This window comes from Sceloporus occidentalis, unplaced genomic scaffold (genome assembly GCF_023333645.1).
Source record: "Sceloporus occidentalis isolate IW3139 unplaced genomic scaffold, rSceOcc1.0.p SCAF_13, whole genome shotgun sequence".
NCBI classification, from domain to species: Eukaryota; Metazoa; Chordata; class Lepidosauria; order Squamata; family Phrynosomatidae; genus Sceloporus; species Sceloporus occidentalis.
Genome location: NW_028316993.1, coordinates 11,568,446 through 11,581,294, shown reverse-complemented (window position 1 = coordinate 11,581,294; position 12,849 = coordinate 11,568,446). Strand labels below are relative to the sequence as shown.

Sequence of the window (12,849 nt, the reverse complement as noted above, 5' to 3'; positions counted from 1 at the left end):
GACTGTAGCTTTAAAAAGGTAAGCCCATTAGACTGTATGATCTGCATTTTGTATACAGGATTGGCTCTGAGGCCAACCACTTAAATATGAAACTAAATTGAACAGGACATTAAACTCCATTTTAACTCCATTTTCCAAACACTAGTTAAAATCATGCAAAAATGATATCCCTTTACTCTTGCATAATGTGCTTGCTAAGGCATCTTTGCCCTCTTAATTGATCCATCTGGTCCATTTCAGAAGGAATGAATCAAGTCTTGGGTTTGAGGGAGCGCCAAAGTCAAACCAGGTCTCAATCATGACCAGATTGCTGAAGAACGTTCCCTACATTACTTTCCCTGCTCAAGAAGCCTCATTTCTATGTAAACCAGCTCCAGGAAGGACTATATCTCCCTTCTGCTTATTTTTAGAATTTTTTTTTTAAACCACAGAAATTTACTGCTTGGAGCTTATTGTGATTCTTTTCTATTTCAAATCTCATCTATACTTATATCCTGTTGGGGGCATGTCAGCAGAGGCTGAAATCTTGAAATCTGCTTGGGCTTCCTGAATGCTCAGAGAACAGCCGACTCTGAAAGAAGAGCCCTTTTACTTTGGGGACGGTGGGGAGAAGGAGCAGTTTTAACCCCTGACTAATACACTGTCTGGAAATCCCAGTCTCATTGTTGTCCAGTCTTTGTAAATGCTTGGAATAGGTATAGGTTGTGAGGGAGGGAGGGTGCGACGGCAGCAAAATGTGCGAATTTAACCCCACTTTCGGAGGAGCAAAGGTTTTCCCAGTTAAGTGGATGCCTCTGAATTCAGCCATAGCATACTTTGCTGCACAGAACATGAGCTCTTTGTGGAGCGAAAGTGATGGGACAAGCCAGGTGTCGGCTTATAGGGTTAGGTCTTCAGCCCAGCCTTGGCAAAAAGAGAGGCTGGAGTTTCCAGGGCCTTTGCTCAGGATTACTTGAGGCATGCAGCGTCCCTTGTTAGATTTCAGAAATGGCCAGGACATAGGAGAGAACTCAGGTTCTTTTTCCCCCCTTTTATTTCTAGCCAGAATTAGAACTGTGTGTCAAGGGATGGGGTATGTCAGATGAGCTTTTGTGGTGTACTATTAAGGATGCCAGTTTGGAAAACAAATTTTGAATATTGGCAGCAAATAAACAGCTTTGCAAATCGGTTGTTTTCCCTCTTTTTTTTTTTAAAGAAGTGTGTTTATTCTCTGTTTACAGCCTTTTATAAAACCACAACGATAAAGAAGATAATACGTTTTTTGTGGGTTTTTCGGGCTATGTGGCCATGCTCCAGAAGAATTTATTCCTGACGTTTCTCCAGCTGGCCACATAGCCATAAGATAATATGTGTTCCAATTTAATTTTGGAGAGAATGTGTATGGAAATGAATTTTGCTTCTCATCAATACAATAGTGTTTTAAAAACTGGCCCAGTTTTTCTGTTGCCTTCCTTAGAAAAAGGCTCTTTGAGACACTTCTAAAAGGTTCGTTCTACCTGCTTGGCAGCTGTTTTGCATTTTGTGTATCTTTAAAATTGTGAGACTTTCACTTTAAGATCTCTTTCCTTCATCCTGCCTTTGAAAACGTGATTCTTTAAAGGCATTTGATACTGTAGGAAAAGCCAGTTTCCCTCACCAGTGTTTGAAGCGTAGAACTACTTGGAAGGGCTCCCAATGCATTTTGGCTGTAAGGGGAGTCCCTAGCGGCTGCCTGGTTGTCACAAGTGTATAACTGGGTTTAGCAGGAAGAGGGTTAGTCAGAGCGTCAACAGCGCCTCATCCTTAGAGTTAGTCTGTAAGTATTCTTTTGTTATTCGGAGATTTCTTACAGGGCTCCATTCTCACGGCTGGTGGAAAGATTTTATATGATAGAAAGACCTTTTTATTCAGGCAGGCTTTCGGCAAGCAACTGGCTGTCGAGAAAGGGAGTTTTAATACAACTTTTTAGAAAGAGTTTTTAAAGTAATGTTTAATGCTATAACTTTTTTATGTTTTAAACCTTAACTTCATTTTGACCTGTACCTGTGTTAATGTTGTTTTGATCCCCTTCTGATCACAGTCTTTGGGAAAGGCTTAATATAAATAAAATTAGGACAAAGTTGTACCTTTTGGTTGGTCGCAGAAGCGACAAGAGGATGGGAAATATGGGTGAAAGCAAAAGGGTCCCTCAATTAGTTCGGAGCAGGGTTTCTCATCCAGGGTTCCCTAATGGAGCCCTAATGTCACCCAAAGGTTGCTATGGACTTCTTTTTAATCATAAGATATTGTCATGGGGGCGGTTTTTTGAGCTGTAGATATAATAATTTCAATACAGCGGTTCCTTCAGACCTGAAAATTATTTCAAGGGTTCTTTTAGAGTAGAAAGGTTGAAAAAGGCTGGTCCAGAGAGTTCTTAAGGCTTTTGTCATCTTCTGGTTCTGGTGTTTGCTTTAGGATTCCATTTTAGAGTCTGTTAGATAGATCTCTGTACATGTTTTTGTCTTGCAAAGAAAAATGATCTGTTCGGGATATAGTCAAGGAGGAAAGCTGGGAAACCATTCACTTGCTGTTTTTTCTTGTTTCCTTCTGTATTGACAGGCTTGGGTGAAAGGAGTTGTCAGAGATGTCCAAGACAAATAAATCAAAATCAGGGTCCCGTTCTTCTCGTTCGAGATCTGGGTCCCGGTCCCGGTCTCGGTCTTTTTCAAAGTCTCGGTCCAGGTCTCGGTCTGTTTCACGGTCAAGAAAACGGAGGCTCAGGTAAGTGCTACGGATTGCTTCTGAATGTGTTGTTTGTTCTTAGGTTCTTTCTGCATATTTACGAAGCCATTGCAAATGGGAATTCTCAGACGGAAAACCTTTAGCTCAGTTCCAGACAACTTTGAATAATCTACCATCTTAACCTACTGCTTTCATTTACCAGCCAATTCTAAAAATGGCTCAGGCATAGAAATAGCAGCTTCAAAATATCTTGATGTTTCTTACATTGTCTGAAGGGCCCTGTTCAGTGTGTTGTTTTCCTTTGGAGTTGGGTGCGTTGGCAGGTATTCTCAGTGACTGGCTCATTCCAGCGCTTCTTCTGACTTGGAGGAATGCTATATGTTATTGTGGTGTGTGAATGTGTGTGTGTGTATATATATGTATTTCTTACACTGTGCTTTGACAAACATGATAGAATATGTGCTTAAGACTTTCTTTCTAGCTATCTATACTTTCTAACTTAAGATCCTTATGGTTTGATTCTTTTAAGTGTGGCTTTTGATAGCTGGAGGCAGATAAAAGATTGTCAACCTCTTTGCCCTTTTGACAATGATACAGAACACACATCTGTAAAATTCTATAGCAAAATGTCGCAGTAGCCCTTCCACCCCTGATTTTCAGGCTCTGAAACTTGTAGCTTACTTGCTTTTGTAATATTAAAACTGCTAGAACAACAGAGTTTCTAGCTGCTAGAACAAAGATAGTTATAACCTCAACTCACTCCTAGTGGCATCTGGCAAGAATCATGAAGTGGAGCTGGTGACTGACAGCTAGAGAGAAAGGTTAATATTCATAGTACTCAAACCTTTGAAGGGGGATTAATTTTGTGATCTAGTTACTTGCTAAGCTTGGATTGATTTTCTTTTCTTTGCTGCCCCCCCCCCCCAAGAAAAAATAATAATCCCAGGAAGCCACTTACTTGACACCTCCAAAAAACCCAAATGTAATTGTACTATGCATAGTATTTCTCTGCTTTCCTACCTACTTGAGGCTCTGGTTAGATTTTTGTATTAGTCATCTGTACTCCTTATTTACTTTTTAAATCATTTGTAAGCAATCACAATGATGCTGTATTTTGTTAGGCTGGAAGCAGGAATGACTTAATAATTAGAACATATTTTTAACCAAGATGCAGAAAGGCAACAGTAAAATAGAAGAGGGTGGAGGAGTAGGAGGAGAGAACAAAGCCAGATGGAGGAGAAAAGCTGAAACGCAAGCAGAGGGCAGAAGCTTTAGGGGAGGGATAACCGTAGGCTGGGAATGTCCGGCTTCCTTCAAGAGATCGGTGGCAAAGGGAGAGTGAAGCCAGCATGCAAAGTGTCTGTGGTTGTGGGCAGCTGCTGGAGAAGGTTTGGTTTTGCAAATGACTTGGCTAGAGAAGCGAAATGGAAGAGGCTTGCGTGTACAGCTCATCGGGCAAGATCGTAGTTAACTCACAGAGGTACGTTTCCTTCCTTAAGGATAACTGACTTGTGGGTCCGAATACTGACGCAGAGGGGGGAAGCAGCAGCAGCTGGTTGCTTTTGGAGGCCTGGCTTAGGAGAACGTGGCATTTATTCTTTCCTCTCAAGGGAGTTGCCTTTTGGTCTGTTTCAACTCAAGGCAGCCTGTTTCTTTACAGGAAACAGGTTTTTTATTATTTTCCATGCATTTGTGGAGTGGTCTCAATCCAGTTGGCGTTAAAATTTAGCAGTGATTTTGTAGCCCAACTGCAAGATCCATGAAAAATAAAAATGCCCATCCCGCTCATTGTACAGCGTTGGCTGCATCCATGCACTGTGTCCTTTCAAATGATTTCTCATTAACAGTCTCCACAAATTTTGGTGCGAAACCTTTCAAGTTTCATGCCTGTAAAATGGCAGAATGGATTTTGGAAGGAGCAGGCCACAGGTCCCTCAGCAGTAATGGATAACAAAACGGAGTAGCCCTGGGGACTGGCCCCTGCTTGGTGCTTTGGGAACACCTCTTAATTGGCTCATTGTTGCTGCCTGCGCCAGGCTGTGTGCATGTCTCTTCCCTCTTACGTTGCTGAAAGTGTTTGCGAATGAGACAGTACCCAAGGTAAGCACTGCTCTGGCTTTTGCCCCTCGTGACAGTGGTCATGGAAGAGACAAGGCAGCAGTTCCTCTTTGCGTGGGTTTGTACCAGATGTTGTTGTTTCTTGAAAAGGTTGTTTATCCCATTTTAAAATCTGTGCTCAACAGCATATCTTTTATAAGCCTTGTACTGGTCAGATTAGTGTTCCATGTGGCCTATTCTGACTTCAGTGGGTCTCCAGGGTTTGAGTTTTAAGTAAAGAGTCTCCCCACTTTACTTGGAAGATGTAATCTGATCCAGCATTCATGGGAACCCTTGCTTTCAGTATATAGTGGGGCTTTTAAGAGCTTTGTATCAGTTTGTGTGTTGCAGTTATAGCCAATTTTCTTTGATGAACATTTGATGAAGTTTACATGGTTCTTACGCCTCACGCTTTATACATGCAACAATCTGGAAAAGTAGGTTAGAGCAAATGTGTGGCAGATCCAAGCTTGCTCAGTAAGCTTTATGACTGAATAGGGATTTGAACCTTCATTTCTCTTGGTTCATTTCTGACAGTCTAACTATTCCAGCTCTCAATGGATGCTAACTGTACATCTCCTGGAAAAGAATTTATAGCCAAGTTTTTTCTAGTCTTTTTCCAATCTCTTTTACATAAGTACACACACTCCAATATTAACAATATTAATATATCATGTTAAGGAGGAGAAAGTTTGATAAGAAGGAATATAATATATCCATTAACATAAAACTGAAGAGAGGAGAGACAGGCAAAAGAGAATTCTGCCTATCATCATAAATGCAGGTTAATGCCCTCCTACTGTAGCCAGAAGGCTGCAGAATTTGAAGAAATTTATGAGTAACCTTTTCTCTCTCCTCAGTTCTAGGTCCCGTTCGAGATCATATTCTCCATCGCACAACAGGGAGAGGAACCACCAGCGAGTCTATCAGAATCGAGATTTTCGAGGGCATAACAGAGGATACCGGAGACCGTATTACTTCCGTGGAAGGAATAGAGGTTTCTACCCATGGGGCCAGTATAACCGAGGTGGCTATGGAAATTACAGGTCCAACTGGCAAAACTACCGCCAAGCCTATAGCCCTCGCAGGGGCCGCTCCCGTTCTCGGTCGCCTAAGAGGAGGTCTCCGTCCCCGAGGTCTAGAAGTCATTCTAGAAATTCTGACAAGTCGTCCTCTGATCGGTCAAGGAGGTCTTCTTCATCTCGATCCTCCTCTAATCACAGCAGAGCCGGGTCCTCCAAGCGCCGCTCGCTGAAAGATAAGAAGTCTTCTTCCAAGGATGCCCGGGGTTCTCAGGGTGCTGGGGACAGCCAAGGGGATGAAAGCAAGGAGCCACCCTTCTCAGGGGGAGCTGCCCAGGATGCTAAATCCTCAGAGGGGTCAAAACCCTGGCAAGAAGTTGGCAGTTACGGCGTGGGATCAGCATCAAGGGCCTCTGCTGTGACAGAGCTGAGTCCGAAAGAGCGCAGCCCAGCACTGAAGAGCCCCCTCCAGTCGGTGGTGGTCAGGCGCCGTTCTCCCAGGCCCAGTCCACTTCAGAAGCCCAGTCCGACATCTTCCAACCCGACTCAGCTGGGCTCGGCTCTGCAGGGCGGCAGCTGCTTTCAGGCAGGCTCACATCCATTTGAGCATAACTTGGGAAGTCTGAGCCCCACGAGAAAGAGCCCTGTGTGCAAAAGCCCCACCACCATCAGTTCCATTTATGGAACATCTCAGAAGGATGAAATGGGGGCCGCCTTCTCCAAGAGGCAAGTAGTCTTGATCCCTGGAACTAGTTGATGTTTCTGTGTGACTTTCAGTTGTTTGGTAGCTTAGCACAGAGTTGTTGGCTGTAAGAAAACATGGGAAAGGTTGGGTGGGAAAAAAGTTGTGCTAAGGCAACAAAGAGTAGGATCCAGATTATGAATGCCTAAATACACTGGATTGGATCCAGACTAGGGCCAAAGCCTATTTTGTACTCCCATGCAGAGGAGACCCATTTGAATGAATAGGATTTATTTGTCACCACTCATATAAAGTTGGATTTATCACTGAGTTGTTTTTTCTTAATGCCCATTGAAATCAATGAAACCCAAGCCATGACTAACAATTCTCATTGATTTTAATTGGAACCAAGCAGAACTGACTTTGCTTGGATCCGCACCACTGTTTTTCTTTTCTTTTTTCCCTAATGAAGAATTTCTCACAAGTATGCTAGGGAAAAAAACTAGTTAAAATAAAAATGACAAAATAATAAGTGACGGTGAGTTTTCTGGTGAACTTTTGCCAGCCTGCCTCAGTGGAAATATGTCTCAGTTAACAAAAATGTTAAAGGATGCCATATTAATTTTATGTGCTGCAGAAATATCAGAGCTGTTTTTTCTGGAAGGCAAAAGCCAGTTGGACTGAAGTATTCACTTAGGATGAATAAATCTACGAAGTATGTTGAGCATGGCTTAGTTGTCATATTCAAGCATATTCAAAACTTCATTGGGTTTTAATATTTGAGACCAAAAAGGAGCCTAAACTTAATTGTTCTAGTGATTAAGAAGAGTAGCTAAGGTACTGTGGGGAAAGCATTGTGAAGTGCTGCTACATGTGTAATTAATTGCCTGTGCCGCCTAGGAATTGTTGCGCGAAGAATTAATTACAAATTTCACTTTATACTTGACTAGCGTTGTATCCATTCCCTGGTTTGACTTGAACGTATTCATTGGCTTGGTTCAGGCAGAGCTAACACTGAATGATAGTTGAGGTTACATGTATACACTATGGCAAGGCTTTGGTTTGTGCCCTCTCCCATGGCAAGGGCCCAAGGAGAAGGTTGGAAGCCTTTGCTTCTAGCTTTAAACCATCAGAGTTCCAGGCTCTTGCTAAACTATGATAGTTCAGTGAGCCAGTAGCATAAACCACACTTTGATCCTGGTTCCTGGTTTATCAGTTGGTCAGGTTCAAGTAACATGGCAAGCCAGTGTCAATTGGTAAACGAAACAAAGGCTTCCAGGTTGCCCCAGAGCAATGGCTAAGTTCACTTTTAAGTTCACTCTTAACATACTAAACTGTGGTTTAGTGTTACTAATGTGTTTTATGGGGTCGGGGGAAATGCATTTCTCAAACTGGATACTTTTCTCTGGATTTCAACACGAGAAAACAGTCTTTGGAAATTTTGCATCCTGTGGCATAAATTCAGTGGTAGCTCCAACCAGAGTGGACCAATTGACTCAGTGGAACTTAGGTAAGTCAGGTTCCCATTAATTCAGTGGCTCTACTCTGGGAGTAACAATTGGATTTAGGCCCATGACACTGGGAAACAGAATATAGTGTAACATGCATAATTCTTAAAAAGGTTTGAATACAGGAATAAATTAGTGAAATACTACCAACCATAGAAAATCATTTTTAAAATAGTTGGAAAACAGAAGTTCTGTCAACCAAGGCAGATACCAGAATGGCATGGTGATCTTCTCCAGAGAGGATAATCTGTAATGTTGGCATCGCCCTTGGCAGAGTTCCTGGCAGCACAAACTAAGAAAAAGAAAGATAACCCTCCTATTATTGTTTGGGGTTCTGTTTTTGTCAATTTTGCACATAACCTGTTTCTGTAAGACATTATCTCTCTGAGAAATATGTCCCTCTGGATAGATGAGTGTAGATGCACAGTTGGCAAAGGAGTAGTGGCTACTGGCAATGGTAGCCAAAGTTGCAGGGCACTCTCTTTTTCCTGGTGAGTGGGAGTTATTGGGGTCATAGCTCTCCACAGTGCTCACTGCTTGTGAATCTCCTGAAACAATTGCCTGGACTTTGGTGATAGGCCAAATGCTGAGTTAGAGCAGTCCTCTCTCTGGCTTCCTTGGAAGAGAAAAGCTGTTGCTCCAAAGTTTCTGTGGCCCCACTGGAATGGAGTCTGGGGGCTCCAACCGAAATGGCTGCTCCTTTATAAGCTTATTGTTTTCTGAGCTGCTGTAACATCAGATGTAGCTTTGACACCAAGTCGGTATTTGAATGCACAGCAGCCTAATACTCTTGTTGCACTCTTTCTTCAGCATTCTGTTGGTGTTTAATATATAAACTTAAATCTTGCTTTTCCAAAACAGTTCTCAAGTGACTTAATCCCTAACATAGATTTTTTAAAAACACTGTAAATAACTGTGTTTCAATAAAAAGTAATACAACCAATTAATAATTATTTAGTGCTTGGTGGAGGGGAAGGCAGTAAGTAGACACTATTTCAGATGGTCTGACTGAGTTTGCAGGACCTGAGTAGGGCTGGTAGTAACAGGGTCCCTTGGAGGTCTCTCATTCATAGGGTTGCCATGTGGTAAAGTTATATTTGACATCACATGACACTAAAATTATTTCATGTGGCAGTAGTGTAGCTTGAAAAAGAGGGAGTAACATTTAGATCAGTCATCTCTCCCAACATGAACCAGAATGCTTGCAAGCAAACATGCGGAAATGGCAGCATTGGGTTTGTGTGTTTCTTACATACACATAGACCTGCTATATTGGCTCAAGCCTCTTTGAGGATGAGGACAGAGAATAGTCGCTTTCTCTCTGGACTCACTTCTGCTTTCCAGGAGTCAATGTTAGATGTTTAGGTCTCAATACCTGTCCAATGATTTTCTAAAAACAGGAATTACTACTGTCCTATGTTTGGAGTTGAGGTTCTTGCATCCATAATTTCAGAAGGGTTAATTGAGTTTGATGGTTAAAAGAATGGGCACACCATTTTGTCCTCTTCTGAGATCCACCGCTGGGTTCAGCTTCTGGCAAACATTAACAACTGTCCAGTAACCAACATCTATCCAAGATGGGAGCTGGCTCATGTACTTGGACAGGAATTTCACTTGAATTTTTGGAACTACAGCCCTGCCATTCATTTAAAATTTTTGTTCATTATAGCATCGGCACATACATCTTACCTTCAGCCAGAAAAAGAAGGGATTTTTCAGTCTCACTTAATTTTGCCATTTTGTTCACAATTAGCGTAGATAAAATCTCTAATATCCAGAAGGTGTAGGTAAATCCTATCAATTTTGGTTGGGGATTGCCAGTCTTGATAATGTTGCCGAGTATTCATGTTCTTCCCAACCAATCAAGTGTTTTCCCCTGTTAACCTTTTTGCTTTTATTTGTGTTTTGAATTGTCTATAGCTTCCATAGGAGACTTGCCTTCAAAAATTTGAAGTAGCTTTTGAGGCTTTTATTTCAACTGTGTGTTACTTAAAAGCACAGCAGCCCAAGGTGTGACAATGTTGATGGGTAAAATTCTCTACAATCAGGTTTGTAAGTGAATGCACAGGTTGGGTAAGATCTTTTACATATTTCCTGCCTTCTAGCAGTGCCAAGTAGCTTCTGAAGTACTTTTTAATCAGTTTGAGTAAGCTCTGTGTGACCTCTTGTAATTTCTGTACCGACTTCTAAGCATTAAAAAGAGATGGAAGGAGCTAAACAAACCAGTGACTTAATGTCCATTAGCACAGGGATCTTCTGAAAGCTGCCTGATCTAAACTTTCAGAATAACAGTTCTTGAATTGTCTTATGTGTCTCTTCTTATAACCAGGTACTTAGAAGAACAAAAGGCTGAGAATGGGAAAGATAAAGAGCAGAAACTGACAAATGTGGAAAAGGAAAAAATGAAAGAGAAGGGAGGTTTCTCTGAGATGGGATTAGGAGATGGTAAATTGAAATTGGATCCGTATGCCTCCAAAGCGGATGCAGAAAAGATGTACCGTGGAAGTCAGTCACCCAAACGTTATAAGCTCCGCGATGATTTTGAGAAGAAGATGGCCGAATTCCACAAGGAGGGTCACTATGGCAAAGAGGAGATGGATGAGCCAGAGAAGAAAGTTAAGGGCAAAGGGCGAAAGGAATCTAATTTGGACGAGGAGGAAGAGGAGGAGGAGCCCAAGTTTCTCTCTAAGACGGTATCTGCTTCTAGTAAAAACCAGGAGGAAGACCGGACTGGCAAATGGGAAGGCCTTGTGTTTCTGCCTACCGCCAAAGAGAAGCAGAGGAAAGGCGAGGAGATGGAGGAGGAGTCCTATGGTGAGCAGTCCAAGAAAGATGAGCGACAGGCTGCCAAGAGAGCAGAGGCTGGGCACAGAGGCTTTGTCCCTGAGAAGAATTTCCGAGTCACTACTTACAAAGCAGCCCAGGAGAAAAGTGCCACTTCTCCTCCGCCACGAAAGGCCGTGGCAGAAACCAGGGAGAAGCCAGGCGCGCGAGGAGAAGGCCTGGCCGCTGGCAAGTCATCCTTTTCCATTACGCGCGAGACCCAAGTCAACCTCCGCATGGATTCTTTTGATGAGGATCTTGCCCGGTGAGAGGCTCACTTTGTCTCCATGGCTGGTGCGAAGGAAAAAGGGAGGGTGAGCCAAAGTGGGAAAATGGCTCTGTACTGTAATGTGCCCTACACTGCCCCATTGGTTCTTTAAAAAGAATAAGCCAAGAGCCCTTCCAGAAAAAGCAAACAAACACATAACTCCCTGTAAGCGTGTGTTCAGAGGTCATTTGGTAACAGGCATTTATCACTAAATACATGGGGGAAAATTTTTAATATCCAAACCAAAAAATAGACATAGCAAAGTGAACTACACTTTCTTTATGAAAAGAGAATCCATTAATCGTACGAAATATTCTTCCAGCCCTAATGGAGGCTACATTCAAAGTGTGGTTGTCTGTAATAATATTGCTCCCTTCCACTTATCATCCAGCCTGGGGATCATAGAATCATAGTGCCACATTAGAGAAAAGCAAATGTAGTTTTGGCTTTTGAAAGAAACATATTTGAAGAAATTTAGAGTGGCACATTAGAATTTATTAAACAATCATTATAGTAAAATGACTTGCACGATATGCATTTAATTCCTAGTCACTGTTATTTAGTTCACACAACTGTTTTACGTATGAACAATACTGTATTTTCAATGGATTTTCAGGATTTTTGGGGGGGGGGACTTCACAGCTTACGTTTAATTACAGCACATTAATTGGGGGTTATTTTTGTTATTTCCCTATGAAAACCTTTTTCTGCAGAAACCTCTAATACAGTGGCAGATGCCTTATACACCTCTTGCAGTTTCGGGCTCTGCCCACAAGTGAAAATGGTTTCTTTCACTAAACCGCTGAGCACCAGCTAGGGCAGGGAGTTATGATGGCTAAATAGCTGGGCTTAATGCTACTGTATTCATATTTAATTTCCTAAAACAAGAAAAACTGTATTGGTAATAAGACATAGTTTATCCTAAAAACAGATGGGTTTCTGGCACTTGGGTGACTTGTCTTGCATCTGGAATTCATTGCAACAGACTTAACATGGCTGCTGCTACAGAATGTGACTGTTAACATGGCTGCCATCACCATTAATTCAACATCTCCTTTGTTTCCACACCAGCCCCAGTGGGATTTTGGCACATGAGCGTAAACTGTGTCGTGATCTGGTGCACAGCAACAAAAAGCAGGAGTTTCGCTCCATTTTCCATCACATCCTGTCAGCCCAGTCCCAGCGAAGCCCCTCGGAGCTCTTTGCTCAGCACATAGTGACCATCGTCCATCACGTGAAAGGTGAGTTGTGTGAGAGTGGGCGGCTTAAGTTGGTGAGTGGTTGCTCAAGGCAGGCACACGGTCTTGGAACTGCCCTGCTTTGCCATTGATCTGTGGCAGATGGGACCCACAGTGCCTGATGATGCTTATTCCGTGGAGGGCTTTTCATGCAGTAGAGGCTGATGCTTTTCCTTGCAGTTGTCACTGGGGCCCTTTCTCCCCTACTCCAGAATGGGAAAAGTATGGTTACTTGTTGTTTCAAGGATTCTAGACTGGCCTGGTTTCACCTGCTTTTTGCATTTGCGCTTCACTCCACCTCCAGAGAGTGTGAACTAACACAAAGTGGCCAGTTGGCAGCCCTCAAGTCATCTTCTCTGTTCCCTGGTGGCCTTACTGAATCGTAAACAAGAGGAGGGCCAAAGGCTTTTCACAAAAGGAAAAGGAAAATGTTTTTCCATTCTAGAAAAGTTTGCATCTTAATGCCAAAGTCTTCTCTTTGGAATCTTGGATGCACTTGAATGCACGTACT

The 12,849-nt window shown here is 42.5% G+C and overlaps 1 protein-coding gene across 5 annotated transcripts in view; it reads left to right on the top strand.

Moving 5' to 3' along the window:
* Nucleotides 1-12,849, top strand: part of THRAP3 (thyroid hormone receptor associated protein 3) — a 30,249-nt gene that overhangs the window by 8,443 nt on the left and 8,957 nt on the right. For all 5 annotated transcript variants that reach the window (XM_089479264.1, XM_089479265.1, XM_089479267.1 and 2 more), the window contains 4 exons: nt 2,578-2,739; nt 5,658-6,545; nt 10,339-11,097; nt 12,172-12,341. In XM_089479264.1, the coding sequence (XP_089335390.1) occupies nt 2,603-2,739; nt 5,658-6,545; nt 10,339-11,097; nt 12,172-12,341 (1,954 nt within the window). In that variant the 5' untranslated portion in view covers nt 2,578-2,602. The remainder of the gene's footprint in view (nt 1-2,577; nt 2,740-5,657; nt 6,546-10,338; nt 11,098-12,171; nt 12,342-12,849) is intronic.